General features: G+C 40.2%; 1 protein-coding gene across 5 annotated transcripts in view; it reads right to left on the reverse strand.

Moving 5' to 3' along the window:
• Window positions 1-13,779, reverse strand: part of LRP2 (LDL receptor related protein 2) — a 232,678-nt gene that overhangs the window by 38,704 nt on the left and 180,195 nt on the right. For all 5 annotated transcript variants that reach the window (XM_054679929.2, XM_515882.7, XM_054679933.2 and 2 more), the window contains 10 exons: window positions 11,958-12,181; window positions 10,565-10,742; window positions 9,347-9,543; window positions 8,068-8,313; window positions 7,245-7,373; window positions 6,164-6,283; window positions 4,699-4,815; window positions 3,850-3,966; window positions 2,692-2,829; window positions 96-218 (listed from right to left, as the gene is read on the reverse strand). In XM_054679929.2, the coding sequence (XP_054535904.1) occupies window positions 96-218; window positions 2,692-2,829; window positions 3,850-3,966; window positions 4,699-4,815; window positions 6,164-6,283; window positions 7,245-7,373; window positions 8,068-8,313; window positions 9,347-9,543; window positions 10,565-10,742; window positions 11,958-12,181 (1,589 nt within the window). The remainder of the gene's footprint in view (window positions 1-95; window positions 219-2,691; window positions 2,830-3,849; window positions 3,967-4,698; window positions 4,816-6,163; window positions 6,284-7,244; window positions 7,374-8,067; window positions 8,314-9,346; window positions 9,544-10,564; window positions 10,743-11,957; window positions 12,182-13,779) is intronic.

Here is a 13,779-nt window from a genome sequence, read left to right on the forward strand (position 1 = left end):
CTATAGAACAAACTGAAATCCCAGAGGCACATTTTCCAAACTGCAGACCACTTGGGGTCCTTCCTTTTTCCTTCTCCCTTTTGACTTTTGCTTACAGTGCTCCTCTGTCTCATCAGTTCCATCTCCACAGTCATCCACACCATTGCACACCTCATGACTATAAATGCAGCGATTGTTGTCACACCGGAAACGGTTTGGTGAATTACAGGGAACATCCACTGAAAGGAAAGATAGAAAAATGAAATTACAAGTTAACAGTAGAATCTAAGTGTCAATATCTAAAATACTCCAGTGTCAGCACCAGGCTTGCTTCATTCATGCACTCATTTACTCATTTGATTAATCAATCAGCAGATACACCTTACATGTATAGTACACACCAAGGCACTGTGCTAGGCAGTAGATATGATGGGAAACAAGAAAGACCCAGTCCTTGTCCTCATGGAACTTTCATTCTAGTAGAGAAACAGACTTTTGAAATTAACCATTCAATTACAACTATGAAACATCTACTGGGGTGATCTGACATAAGTTAGGGAGAGGAAGACTTGGAAGAAACTTCCCATAGATTCTGAGTCAGGGAGGAGGATGGCAGGTCTCTGGACCTGAATAAAGGCCTCGGTGGCTGGAGCATGGAGCGTGGAGCACAATGGTGGCTGTGAGGCTGGACAGACTGGCAGTACACGGGCTCTTATCCTAACAGCCAGGAAGCCATTTGTTTGATCCTCCTGGTGGCAGTTGTCATAGAGTCTCTAGCGCCTGAGTCTTTTATTGAAGCTTTAAATTGTGTTGGATTTTCCTTCCTGAATTCCCTCACCTCTTACATTTAAAATCGATATCTCACAATCAAACCCTGACACACTTGCTGTCCAGAGTGAGACCTCTAGCTGCTGCCTGTACAGATGTGAGGAACTCAAGGGTAGTCCCCAGGTCCCCTACTTGTTTGGTACAGGGAACATGGTTCAGTATGCATGTACCACAAATTCAGTGAACTCAACATACATGTGGTCTTCACATGTGGCCTGTCTTTCACATGGAGGATTTGGGCTGTCTGATTTTCCTTCTGCCTTGGTATCACACACAGGGATCAAGAGGAGAGACTTATAATAAGATTGGTTGAGGGGAAAGGGTCAGATCTAAGGGCTGATTCTTGGAAGTATTGTTAATAGAACTATTGCAATAATTATTTGCTGTGAAAGGCAAGTTCAATATTATAAAACAGTGTTGGAAACCTTTTAATGTAGCTGTGTCTCTGACTCTCCAAAGTTTATTTTTACTAGCTATGGGCATTTTACCTTATGGAGAGAAGAGATTTCCTAAGGACTTCTTTGAAAGTTAAACATGTCTAAGATATGTCTCAAGATTCATGAAGTTCAAAGCAAAACAAGGCTAGTTCCTAACAAGTAAAGAAAAATGTTGGGATGCAACTGTGAAATATAATGAACACTAATTAAAGTTTTCTGAGAAGAAACAAAATACTAAGATATATCATCTTCACAAGTCAAATCTCTGGGCTAAAAATGAGTAGTGATGAAGCTGGGAAAGGGGATGGAAGATGCAACGTGAACTTCCAACAGGAGTGCTTCTCCAGGTCTTGTCTCCTAGGTTAAGGGCTTTTACTTACACAAAATCCTGACACTTTAGTTTGCATCAGAATCATTTGAGGGGCCTGTAAATGTATAGATTGCTGGGCCCTTAATTTTCCCACAAAATTAAGGCCACTTTGGGGAAAGAGTTCAAAAAGCAGGGTCTTTGAGTTAATGCCTTTCCTTCCTCTACTTCTTTTGGTCTTGATTTTTAATTTCTATTTGGATAGGGTGCATCCCATGAATTTGCATTTCTAACATATTCCCAAGTGGCACTGACATTCCTAGTCCAGGGAAGACACTTTTGAGAACTATTACCCTAGAGTTCCTCCAATGACTCAAAGCATGTAGCAAAATGACTGCAACAAACTCTATTTACGTTCACTTCATTAAAATCAGTAGTTCTCAACCAGGGGACTAAACTAAAAGGCTAAGAAGCTTTTTAAAAATATGTATGTGCAGGCTTCATTCTTGGAGATTCTGCTCCATCAGGTCTAAGCCTAGGGTGAGGCCAGGGCATGTGATTTTGAAATACCCCTCCTCCTCTGCTACTGACATGTACCTGAATTGAGACTCACAAACAAGCAGGGTTTAAAATATATATATATATATGCATCATTCAGCAAGAGGGAATTAGATGGCCTTGAATTACCATGTTAAAAGGAAGTGACTGTAGAGATTAAGAAAGTCTTAGCATTTTCTAAAGGTGCTCCAGGAAGCTCTAGGGGTTTGGAGAGGGTACTTCCAGGGGCACCCAAAGTAGGATACAGCAGGAGAGGTACAGCCTCCTCCCTACCCTTCCTCAGACTTCAACCACAACAGACCTGCCTTTATTTATGCATACTAGGTTTTCAAGCAACATTTCCCTTAGAGACATTGTTTTCTAAGGCCATAATATGTTTAAAAACATGGAGGTTTTCCCAACTTTCTCAGGTTACAGAGAGAACTGAAGCTGGAAGACCCAGTGAAATAACACCAACGCTGATCCTGTGTCCATTCCTAAACAATTGTACAACTGCTCTCCAGGCTCACATGCTACACGTAAGAAACATTGAGATTTGACAGACAACACCACTCCCATTCACTCCGTTTCTCTCCCTCTTACAGCACAGGTGAAGTTCTTCATCTGAACCATCGCCACAGTCATCATCGCCATCACATTTCCAATATGGCGGGATACAAACATGGTTTTTGCATTCGAACATAGTAGCCTGGCAGTATGCACCATCAGGAAAGCGTGTGGCTGCCATGGGGGAAAAAACATATTCAAATTATTATACAAATTGACTACTTTGGGGAAGCTTCCTGCTATTTCTCCTTTGGCTCTTGCCATTACAGCCTGCTCTTCTTTATTCATCAAGATGTATAGTGGCCTTGACCTGTCTGAAAGTTGAATGGACTATGTCTTAAGGGCAGCTGTCAGAGCCCAGTTTCCAATGGCATGAATCATCCATGGCATGGACAGCACTGGACTTAATCTCTACAGGCAAATGTCAAGACTGGTTTTACCCACATACATTTATAAAGTCTCTTTGGCAACCACATCATCAACAATAACCATCATGGATGGCTATCATGGATGATGGTTACTGTTGATGGATCAGCAATAATGATGTATAAACATTTTGCATTTATTCAAGTGATCCATAAAGACTCAAATCTGAGTAATCATGTTGGCTTTCCAGTTTTTGTAGGGAAAAGAAAGATCAGACAGTTACTGTGTCTATGCAGAAAAGGAAGATACAAGAAACTCCATTTTGATCTCTCTCAGTCTTCTCAGTCTCTCATCCCACCTGAGGAGAAATACCTACAGGTGTGGAGGGGCTGGCCCCCTTCAAGTTTTAATCATTTTTATACCCCATTGTGTGACTGAGAAAAACTTTAATGCTATAAATTCAATATGTTCGAATACCCAACCCAAGTTCTTTATACTAATGTATTCGTTGCTTGAATATTTTTTTACCTGAAATGTTTTTTATCTAATTAATGATTTGTATAGTAGCTGATAATATATAAATACTTTGTTAGCACAGATTACTTAATATATTCTCCATTTAAAATAGCAAGGAAGTACACTTGAACGGCCATTGTGAAATATATGATTATGATGACTTAGAACTCAGGTGAACTGATCATTATCAGTGCATGCTGAACAGACAATACTTATGGCCTTTTAATCTAAGAAGCGGCAGCGGACTGATGTCTAAACTATCATATCCATGCTCTCAGGTAAGCAGTACTACATATGTGTCTAGGGACTTACGACAATCAGCTTCATCAGACGCATCCAAACAGTCAGCGGATCCATCACATTTCAGTTCACTGTGTACACAATGTCCACTTGTACACTGAAAATATTCAGGATGGCAGGTCCTCATCTCTGAAGAGAAAAGATTGTCATTCCGAGAAGGCCTTGTCATTTTCAGACAGATATTAGGTACCTGGAGTATAGTGGTTACTCCATCACATTCCTATCTACACCCTGTGACTGGCTCACAGCAAACCCACAACTTGTGGTTAGCAAATTAATACATTCTCAAAACTCACACTTTCCCCACTCAACATACAGAGATGGAAGTACCTAGCTCCCTAATATTAAATAATCTCCAGCTCTTAAGCTTTTCCTCAGAAATCGGAATTCCCCAATTTTCAATGTTTTCTAATTTTCCTGAGACCCAACACCAAATCAGTAAAGAACTATAAAAATTACTTTGGGTTTAGGATTACTCTGTCAATGATCTGATCTCTACACAAGAGAGTCATAGTAGCACATGTATATTCCTTAGGGTGACTTTCGGTGGAATAGTAGCAAGATCAACGTCTTTGTTTACAAGGCTAACGCAGATTAAAATCTGCTCCTAAGAAGTGTTGATATTAAAATTAAATGTTTAAAATTCCTTGCTATTTTCCTCAATTATGACTAATCTAGACTGCTGTAAGTTAAGAATAATGCATAGAAAATACAGAGCAGAAGATACTGTGTTATGCTAAGGTTTACATATTACACATATACAAAAATAATTTTCCTCTAAAAGCCTTATAAACACTAATTTGAAGCCCCTACACTGTCACAGTACAAAATTCTATGGTAAGCTTCTCAAATGACAGTTACCACAGTCCCGTTCATCTGAGTTGTCCCCACAGTCGTTGTAATGGTCACAGATCCAACGCGAGGGAATGCACTGCTGATTGACACATCGAAACTCGCTCTCTGTGCACTCCCGGGGAGCTGGAAAGGAAAGGCACCTGGCCATGAGTGTGCACCAGGAATCACATACAGGAGACATCTTGTGAGCTGACCATAGTGCCCTGGGTGCCCAGCACCCTCCTGTGTCCCAAGCCCCAGAGGTGTGCTTGGGCAAATCATTCACCCTCCAAAACTAGACCTTTCACCTTAATTTTGAGTCTGTAAAGAATGGCCTTTATTAAGAAGTTTGTCCAAAGGTGATCTGATCTCTCTTTCTCTCTTGCTCTCTCTCTCTCTCTCTGTTTTTTTTTTTTTTTTTTGAAACAGGATCTTTCAACATTGCCCAGGCTGACTTTGAACTCCTGGTCTAAAGTAATCCTCCCTGCTCAGGCTCCTGCGTAGCTGGGACTGCAGGTGTGTTCCACCATGCCCAGCTTGATTTTATCTTAATTTTTTCTATTTCGTAAAACTCTAGATAACCTCTTATAGGATTCAACATTGACTTTTATTAATAAAAGACAAAATGCCAATTGGATTACCCTTTTGTATAAGTTTTTAGCTAACTGATATTTGCAGGTGTAGTCAGCTTCCTAAATCTCTCATTGCCTATTGCAAGTGATGATCACTTCTTTCTTCCAAAAGGTAAACAAAGTTAGAATGTGTCTCATTAGTCAATTAGAAATTGACGCATATCATGGGTCAGTGATATACACTCTGGGCAGGGCTTCATTAAGCTTGTTTTCAGAACACACATTGAGTGTGTTCTGACCATCTAATTTGATATGATCTCAGCCTCTTGGCTTCCTTTCCTCAACCTCCCTATCCAATGCCTTGTAGTCAATACCTTCAACTGGGAGAGAGAAACTAAAACCTGTCCTGTTATTTAACTATTAGCCCTCCTAAAATAGTCAACTATTCTAGGAAGGGTAATAATGCAAACACAAGTTCTCTCTCCTCTCCTATGAAGGCCATTTTGGGGAAAGAGCTTAAGAAGCAGTGTCTCTGGGTTAGCACCCTTCCTCCCTCTACTTCTCTGGTCCTGGTTTTCTATTTCTATTCTATTTATCTTATTACATTTTTCCTTTATCATAAGTCACCTCAACTTCTTTTGGAAAAAAAAGTTGGATGTAAATAAATTCAACACACAAAAGATATACTTCAGTAAATACCTTCCTCCAAAAGCTTGATGTGAAACATCTCAGAAGGAGATGCTTATGTCTTTAGTGGAAGAGAAAGTAGAAATGTACTGACCAGTGGAAAGAAAGAGATCAGACAGCTTGATATCATCCTACCCATTGAGGATCAATGACATAGACAGTTGAATTATGGACAAAAAGCAAACATCACAGCTCTGGTGGCACATAAGGACCATAGGACTGTGAACACTCACCACAGTTTTCCTCATCTGAGTTATCTCCACAGTCATTTTGCCCATCACACTGCCAACGAAGAGGGATGCAGTGGTGATTTTTACAGCGGAAATCCCCCACAGGATGGCATGTCCTCTCCTCTGCAAAGCAGTCATTGCAAAGACTTCATAAACCATTGGCAGAGAAATGCACAAAGTAGTATTGGCTTCCTTGTGAGACAGTCTGAGAATTGTATTAGCACACTCTTGAAGCTCCCAAAGAGAGGAATGCCAGCAACATTCATGGTCAACATTCCCTCTTTTAGCTACCCTGAGCCTATTCTACCACTTGAAACTCGATCCATTCCCTTTGGTAGAAACCGTGCAAAGAATGAAATGGTATCTGGTTTGTAATTTGCAACAAAGGCCTGGTATGGGATGCTAAAATTATGCCATAATAAATAAATATTTTGATCATATTATCTTCAGTCAATTGGACTCAGTGTTCTTAAAAGAATTTAGTACCTTCCTTACTTCTCTTCCAACTAAACCCAACACACATACTCCAGATGCTTTGGTTTCAAGTTAGACTATGACTAATCTTGACAAATTCCATTAATTTATCTGGCTTTCCCATGTTACCAGAGAGACTACAGATGTCCAATAGATAACAGGGAAAATCAGAGAGACATTCAGAATATGAAAATCCCCAAATAAGAAATATCCTAATTTGGAAATATCCTTTTTAGAGATAGATACGAAGTCTTTTCTCTAACCCCTTTCCACCAATTTCAACCAATTTATAAAATTAGAGAAACAATTTAAACTGGTCAAGTATGAATAAGGATTCTACATTTGGAAGAAATTACACAAGTTTCTAACATCTTAATAACGTCTTCCTCAATGACAGCATGACTTAAAATGCTACAGATTAAATACCCCTGGTAACCCTGCAAAATGCTACAAAAATGTAACATGTTATTAGAAGAATCAACCATTTTTTTACAGAGGTAAACAAAGAAAAGATGACATGGGAAATACACTCTCATCTCTCATCTAATAAATGGCGCTTGACATGTGCACTTTCTTGTCCCTCCCTCCACTCCCCTGTGGCCCCTCCTACCACAGCCTTGCTCATCACTGTTGTCCCTGCAGTCGTCTACACCATTGCACACGGCCCACTTTGGGATGCAGCGGTAATTTGTTTTGCAGCTGAATTCTGTGAAGTTGTCACAGAGATGGGCAGAGCTCACTGAAAAGGGAGGAGGCATCAAAGTCAGAACTGAAGGTACAAGAAAGCACCTTTCCATTGTCACATTGAGGTTGTGGTACTGAGGAGTAACAATGACCATGTTACCAAGCAAACCACCTCTGGCAATATGTGTCTGTTTTAGATGTGATCGGTTTACCATGAGCAGAAAAATAGTCCTAAGTTTTCTCAATATCTCAGCACCACTCATTTGTTTTACAGTAAAACTTTGTGGGTGGGGTTGGGGAAGGACAGGGTTTGAAGTAAAAAACCTGGGTTGAAGTGTTAGGTCTGACACTAAACAGTAATGTAACCATCCACTTAATGTGAACCTCAGTTTCCTCATCTGTAAAATGGAATTGGTTCACACCCACCTTCCCTACCTCATAACATTTCTCTGTGGCTCAAGTGAGAAAGCAGTAGATATATGAAATATAAGTTCTTGGTATCATATTCTGGTTGGTTAGACATTCTATGTATCAAAAGGAGGTATTAGCCACTTCAGAAACAGAGTCTGGTTCCACCTGCAAGCCACACAGCTATACTCTGCCTTGCAGTGCCAGAGTTTGCAGGGAGTGCCAAGGGGGAGCATCCCATCAGCTGAAAAAGAAAGCTCCATGTCCTCTCTCAGTCCTCATGGAAGTTTCCTCGTGTCTCCCTGCTCTGGTCATGCCTTGGTCCTCCCACAGGAACTTACTGCATTCTTCAATGGGCTCATCCGAGTGGTCTCCACAATCATTATCCACGTCACACTTCCAGGCCTGCGGGATGCAGCGGCCATTAGCACACCGAAACTGGCCCGGCCGGCAGGTCCTGCTGGCACAGTGGGAACTGTCTTCATCTGAGTTATCCTCACAGTCGTTAAACGTGTCACACTGCCAGGATTCTGGGATGCAACGTTTGTTGGCACACTGCCATTCATTGGAGTCACAGTGGTGATTCTCTGAGAGCAGGGACATTTGGTTATCAGCTTGGAAGGCATCAAGAATGAAAGCTCCTAATTGACATCAGTGAATCCTGGATAGCAGGATCATGATTTCTTTTTAGAGGTCTTATTTCCTAATGTACTTATCAATCAGTACTACTACATGGAGCACTTCTTCTTTTGACTATTACTGTCTCCCAAATTCTTAAATATCCCTTTATTGCATACAGACTTAAGAGATAAGAACTGAACACCCTGACCTGTTAAGCATACCTTCCTCTGTCCCTATTCTCCTACTGGAAAATAGTCTTCAAACTTTGTGTTTGTTACTGTTACTGATGTGTTGTTTTTAGTTTGGGGGAATTTTATTTTGTGCCTATTTGATTATTTATTTATTTTCTTGAGACCAAGTGAGTGCAGTGGCACAATCTCGGCTCACTGCAGCCTCAACCTCCCAGGATCAAGCTATTCTTCTACTGCAGCCTCCCACGTAGCTGGGATTACAGGCACATGCCACCATGCCAGGCTAATTTTTTGTATTTTTTGTAGAGACAGTCTTTTGCCATGTTGCCTAGGCTGGTGTTGGAATCCTGGGCTCAAGCGATCGACCTGCCTCAGCCTCCCAAACTGTTGGGATTACAGGCATGAGCCACTGTGCTCAGTCTTCTTTTTTTTTTTTTTTTTTTTTTTGCCTTTTAAATGGAAACATAAAGAAATATGACAACTGAGAGTCCCTGTTAAAAATGGGGGTGGAAACCTCTCGTTTCCTCCTCAATGTTAGCTCTCAAAGGGGATTCAATGCCCAGCACATGGTGAAGAGCCACCAGTAGAGACAACTTATTGTCTACTTCAACCATTTGCCTTGTAAAAACCTTAAGATTTCTAAAAAAAAAAAAACTTCATAAAAATAGAAAAAGGATGGAGCCTGAGTTTCCTTCTAGGACTTTGAACTGGTTTTTAGTTCATGATATTCAGGAAATACCCACAGAATCATGATCATATGCAATCAACATAGAAGTCGGAAAAAGAGGCATAAACCAATTCAACACACCACAAAGAAGACGGTCTTCATCAGACCCATCAGGGCAATTTTGGTGAGCATTGCATAAAGTCTGCGGGCTGGTGCAGTTGCCATCATTGCACTGGAACTGTCCCAGTCGGCAGAAGCGCTGCGGGCAAAGGGCCAGTTCATCAGAGCCATCTGAGCAGTCTTTCTGTCCATCACATTTCCACCAGATAGGAATGCACCTGCACAGAGAACATACAGCACTTCTTTAGCAAAGCACCAGGGGCAACAGTTATCTGGAGAGAAGGAGTCAACACTGAATTCCAAGAAATGACATGCATGAGCTCTCTCGTGGCCCTAGAAGAGGATCAATTAGATCTCAGTTACAATGGTGTATTTTCAGAGAAAACATAACTTGGCAAGATAGAACAGGTTTCTTAAGATCCAAATACAAACTGAAAATGTGCTCTTAATATGATGAATAAATTTCTTCCACACAAAAAAAACAATAAATAAATAAAGAGTGGGTGTTTTGAGCTGTGTTCTAGGAGCAGTGATTGGTTGAGATTGTCTGCCAGGGTGATATAAAAGTATTGTTTGGGAAGTTGGAGGGCAATAAAAACTGTTGAGGGTCTTTCTCACGATAAATGTATGCTAGATTCTTAATCTCAGATATCTTATTTAATCACTACAATCGTCTACCTCTGCATCTTAGATGCTATGATCTGCATTAATGCCTCTCTCCATGCCACTCTCTAACTCAGGTCCCCTAGTTATCAATGGGCCTGTGGACATTGTTAAGAAAATAATCTGTGGCCATGTTTCATAGCAAACACGAATGATCACAAATGGATTTGAATGTGTAACCCTGGATCCCCTAGCATAGGCAGCTAAGGAGCTAGGCCGGCATAGACATGGAAAAGACAGTGAAATTCTATTACTTCTAGGGACAATTTTTCAGTATGTACTTATATACACTCTGGCTCCAATACTTAGGACAATTAGAAATGAGAAATATATGGTTTGCTTCCTTTCTATGAAAGTTTGCATATATATGCATAACAGTTTGGTTAGCAAGCTCCTTCTATTCATGGAAAATATTATCTGAAGTTGGAGGCTGAGCGTCTTGCTGTGTTCCACACGAACCAAGTTAATTAACCAAAATCTTGTCTCATTAGAAAACTCCCATCCCTTGGAGCCTTGAAGGTCAATGTCTGTCCACGGGCTGGAGAGGCACTGAGGAGAGGGGAAAGAGAGCCTTACTTTTCATTGTTAGCGCACAGGAACTGGGTGCTGGAGCACATGGGCAGGCAGTAGGTGCTGCCACTCAGCTGAAGGGTGCGGAAGTCATCTGGACACTCGCAAGTGAACCCTTTTCCTCCTGGCTTGATGAGGCAGAGATGAGAACAGCCACCATTGTTGGTACCACAGGGATTGCTCACTAGTGGAAAAGGAAGAAAATATATGTTCATTTGCTTAAAGAGAGTATCAAGCACAGATTAGCTGATTACACATCTTGACATTAAACTCATCACCTCTTAGAGAGTAAAAAAAACTATCCTAGATTTATGATTTTCCCAAAAGTTCCTAAATAAAATAGATGATAGAGTTATACAAGCAACAACCCTGTGCTTTAAGAAAGCTCATTTATATGCTACCAGAAGTGAGCTATACCCACTGGTGTTTCTGACTAGAAAAGATGTGTTTCTCCAAGTCCTGGGAAAGCAGGCAGTAAACTTAGCTTATGTTCATTTGCCTAGACCTAGGTTAAAGTTTTAATTTCCAACAGATGCTATATTCATTCCCTCATTCTAAGTATACAGGTAACAAGTTTGGCCAAAAATAATGTGGATGAATAAACTGAGCAGCATCTTTACTAATTTTCCTGGTCACCACTTTGAGATGAATATTTACTTGAACTTCTAATAAAAATGATATGAAGAATATTAACTTCCAGAAAGAAATACTAAATTTCTTTATTTTGCTAATTCTCATTTTTCCTTAATTCCAAGTTTATCATATGTTTTAGCAAGACATCACAACAAAGCAGACCCACAAAAACCAGTCTATCCCCAAAATATATTTCAGACCTTTATCTTTATTTCAGACTCTAAATCATAAAGTTGCTTTAATTGCATAAAAGGAATATGAGTTCACAATCAAATAAAAACAAGTTCTCTTACTTAAAAAACACTAAAATGCACTGCTCTTGACATTATCTTCTAGAAGATAAGAATAATATCTAATTTATACACAATACAATATCATATGCATTTATTTAGTATTTAGTATTTAGGGCTGAAATGCCATATTTTTAATTCCTTTAAAATACTTCAGTCCTCCCATAGAAATTGATGAAGTAAATATGGCAACATGATAACTGTTAAATCTTATCAAAAACAAAGGAAAAAAAAAGATGATCTTGAAGAACTGAGCGAGTTTTAAGAAAAAGAAGAGTTCTAGGTAGTCTTTCCCAGGGGAAGGGGGATAAACTCTAAAGATAATTTGCCTACTGTCAACTTTCAGCATATGCTTTGAAGAAAACACTAGCAAGTACAACAAACTTTTTGTAAATCATGAAGTTCATGCTTAAAGACAATCATGACATGCACATAACCCAAGGCAACCTTGCCAAACCCCTCAATCACCTACTCACCAATGGGCTGCCTATATGGATGGTACACATGGATGTCAAATGGTCTGTGTGTTGTGTTCACCAGTGTCTGTCTATTTGATCCATCATATTTGTTTCCCTTTTCCACTGTCCTTGTATTCCAATCTGTCCAATAAATAGTGTCTTCAAAAATGGTAATAGCGAAAGGGTGAGGCAGTGCCCCATCATACACCGTGTGTCGATGGTGGCCCTCCAAATCAGAGTACCTGCAGCAGTAAGCAGAAACAGTTACGTGATGAAGGTAATTCCTCTCCTCTAATGTCTTGCAGGATAAAAGAATTCACCAATCAATAAAATTCTACCTCCTAGCGATAATATAAGTTCAGATCCTCAAAACTCCTAGTCTTTAATTAAAATAAAAACTAAACTTAAAGGATGAATTCGAATTGAACAAAAGATGTAGAAGTGAAAAAGCAATACTTAACAAAATAGGAATAGTGTCAGGAGTTTAAATAATCACTAATTCCTAACCACAGCTGCTTTCCTGCGGATGAAGCTGTTATAGCTGTTGTAGGTTTATGGCCTCTTATAGTGATGTTCCTCATTAAGCACCCTTTTGATATCCTGGGGTGAACACCATTCTTGTTTCTTCCAACACCATTGGAAGAAATCAGAAGATAGCAATATTATACTGGAATTCTACCTTCTCATTAACATTCCGGAGGGGACGCTATTCTAGGAGATAGTTGCGTTCTCAGTATAACCTGAGGGGAACACAACTTACAGGCCTGCAGGGTTAACTTCGCAAACACCAGCAGGACATTTATTATTAATCTTGCCATGGCACCATTAGCGAATACTTTTACAGATGAATAAACCTCCAGAGAAGGTTCTCCGATTTCAAGATGTTACAAAGGATCCACAGCCAAATTCCCAAGTCCTCTCAGTTCCAAGGGCTTTCATTACTGTGGGTCTATATCAGAAATCATTTCTAAAATAGTGAAAATTTAATATTTTAAAAATTTGGAACAGATCCTAAAACTCAAACAGGAGATAGAACAAGCTAGCAACTAAGAAACCTGATAATGTTAGCCATGCAATGTTAAAAATATTTCCCAAAATATAATTTATGGTAACTTATAAAAGTCATAGGAAAACTTGAAGATGTGTTTGGCCTTTGTTGATAAGGATGCAGGTAAATGACCAGAAATTAGTCACCGTCTGATTTATTTATTTATTTATTTATTTATTTATCTAGAGATAGTCTGACTCTGTTGCCCAAGCTGGAGTACAGTTGTACAATGTTGGCTCACTGCAACCTCTTCCTCCTGGGTTCAAGTGATCCTCCCACCTCAGTCTCCTGAGTAGCTGGGACAGGCAGGTGCCACCACATCCAGCTAATTTTTGTAATTTTTGTAGAGACAGGGTTTCGTCATGTTGCCCAAGCTGGTCTTGAACTCCTGAGTTCATGCAATCTGCCCTGCTCAGCCTCCCAAAGAGCTGGGATTATAAGTGTGAGCCACTGCACCTAGCCACCATCTGTTTTTCTAAAAAAATCATAGACCAGAAAGTAGTCCTGAGACCTTCCCTTCCAGTTCATCTGTAATCTTTGCAGAGAGATCTCAGATATCTGTATGAGTACTTTTTGTCAAGAGTAGAACTACACAGCTGGGCGCAGTGGCTCACGCCTGTAATCCCAGCACTTAGGGAGGCAGAGGCAGGGAGATCACCTGAGGTCGGGAGTTCGAGACCAGCCTGACCAACATGGAGAAACCCCGTCTCTACTAAAAATACAAAATTAGCCAGGCGTGGTGGTGCACGCCTGTAATACCAGCTCCTCAGGAGGCTGAGGCAGGAGAATTGC

This window comes from Pan troglodytes, chromosome 13, assembly GCF_028858775.2.
Source record: "Pan troglodytes isolate AG18354 chromosome 13, NHGRI_mPanTro3-v2.0_pri, whole genome shotgun sequence".
Classification (NCBI taxonomy): domain Eukaryota; kingdom Metazoa; phylum Chordata; class Mammalia; order Primates; family Hominidae; genus Pan; species Pan troglodytes.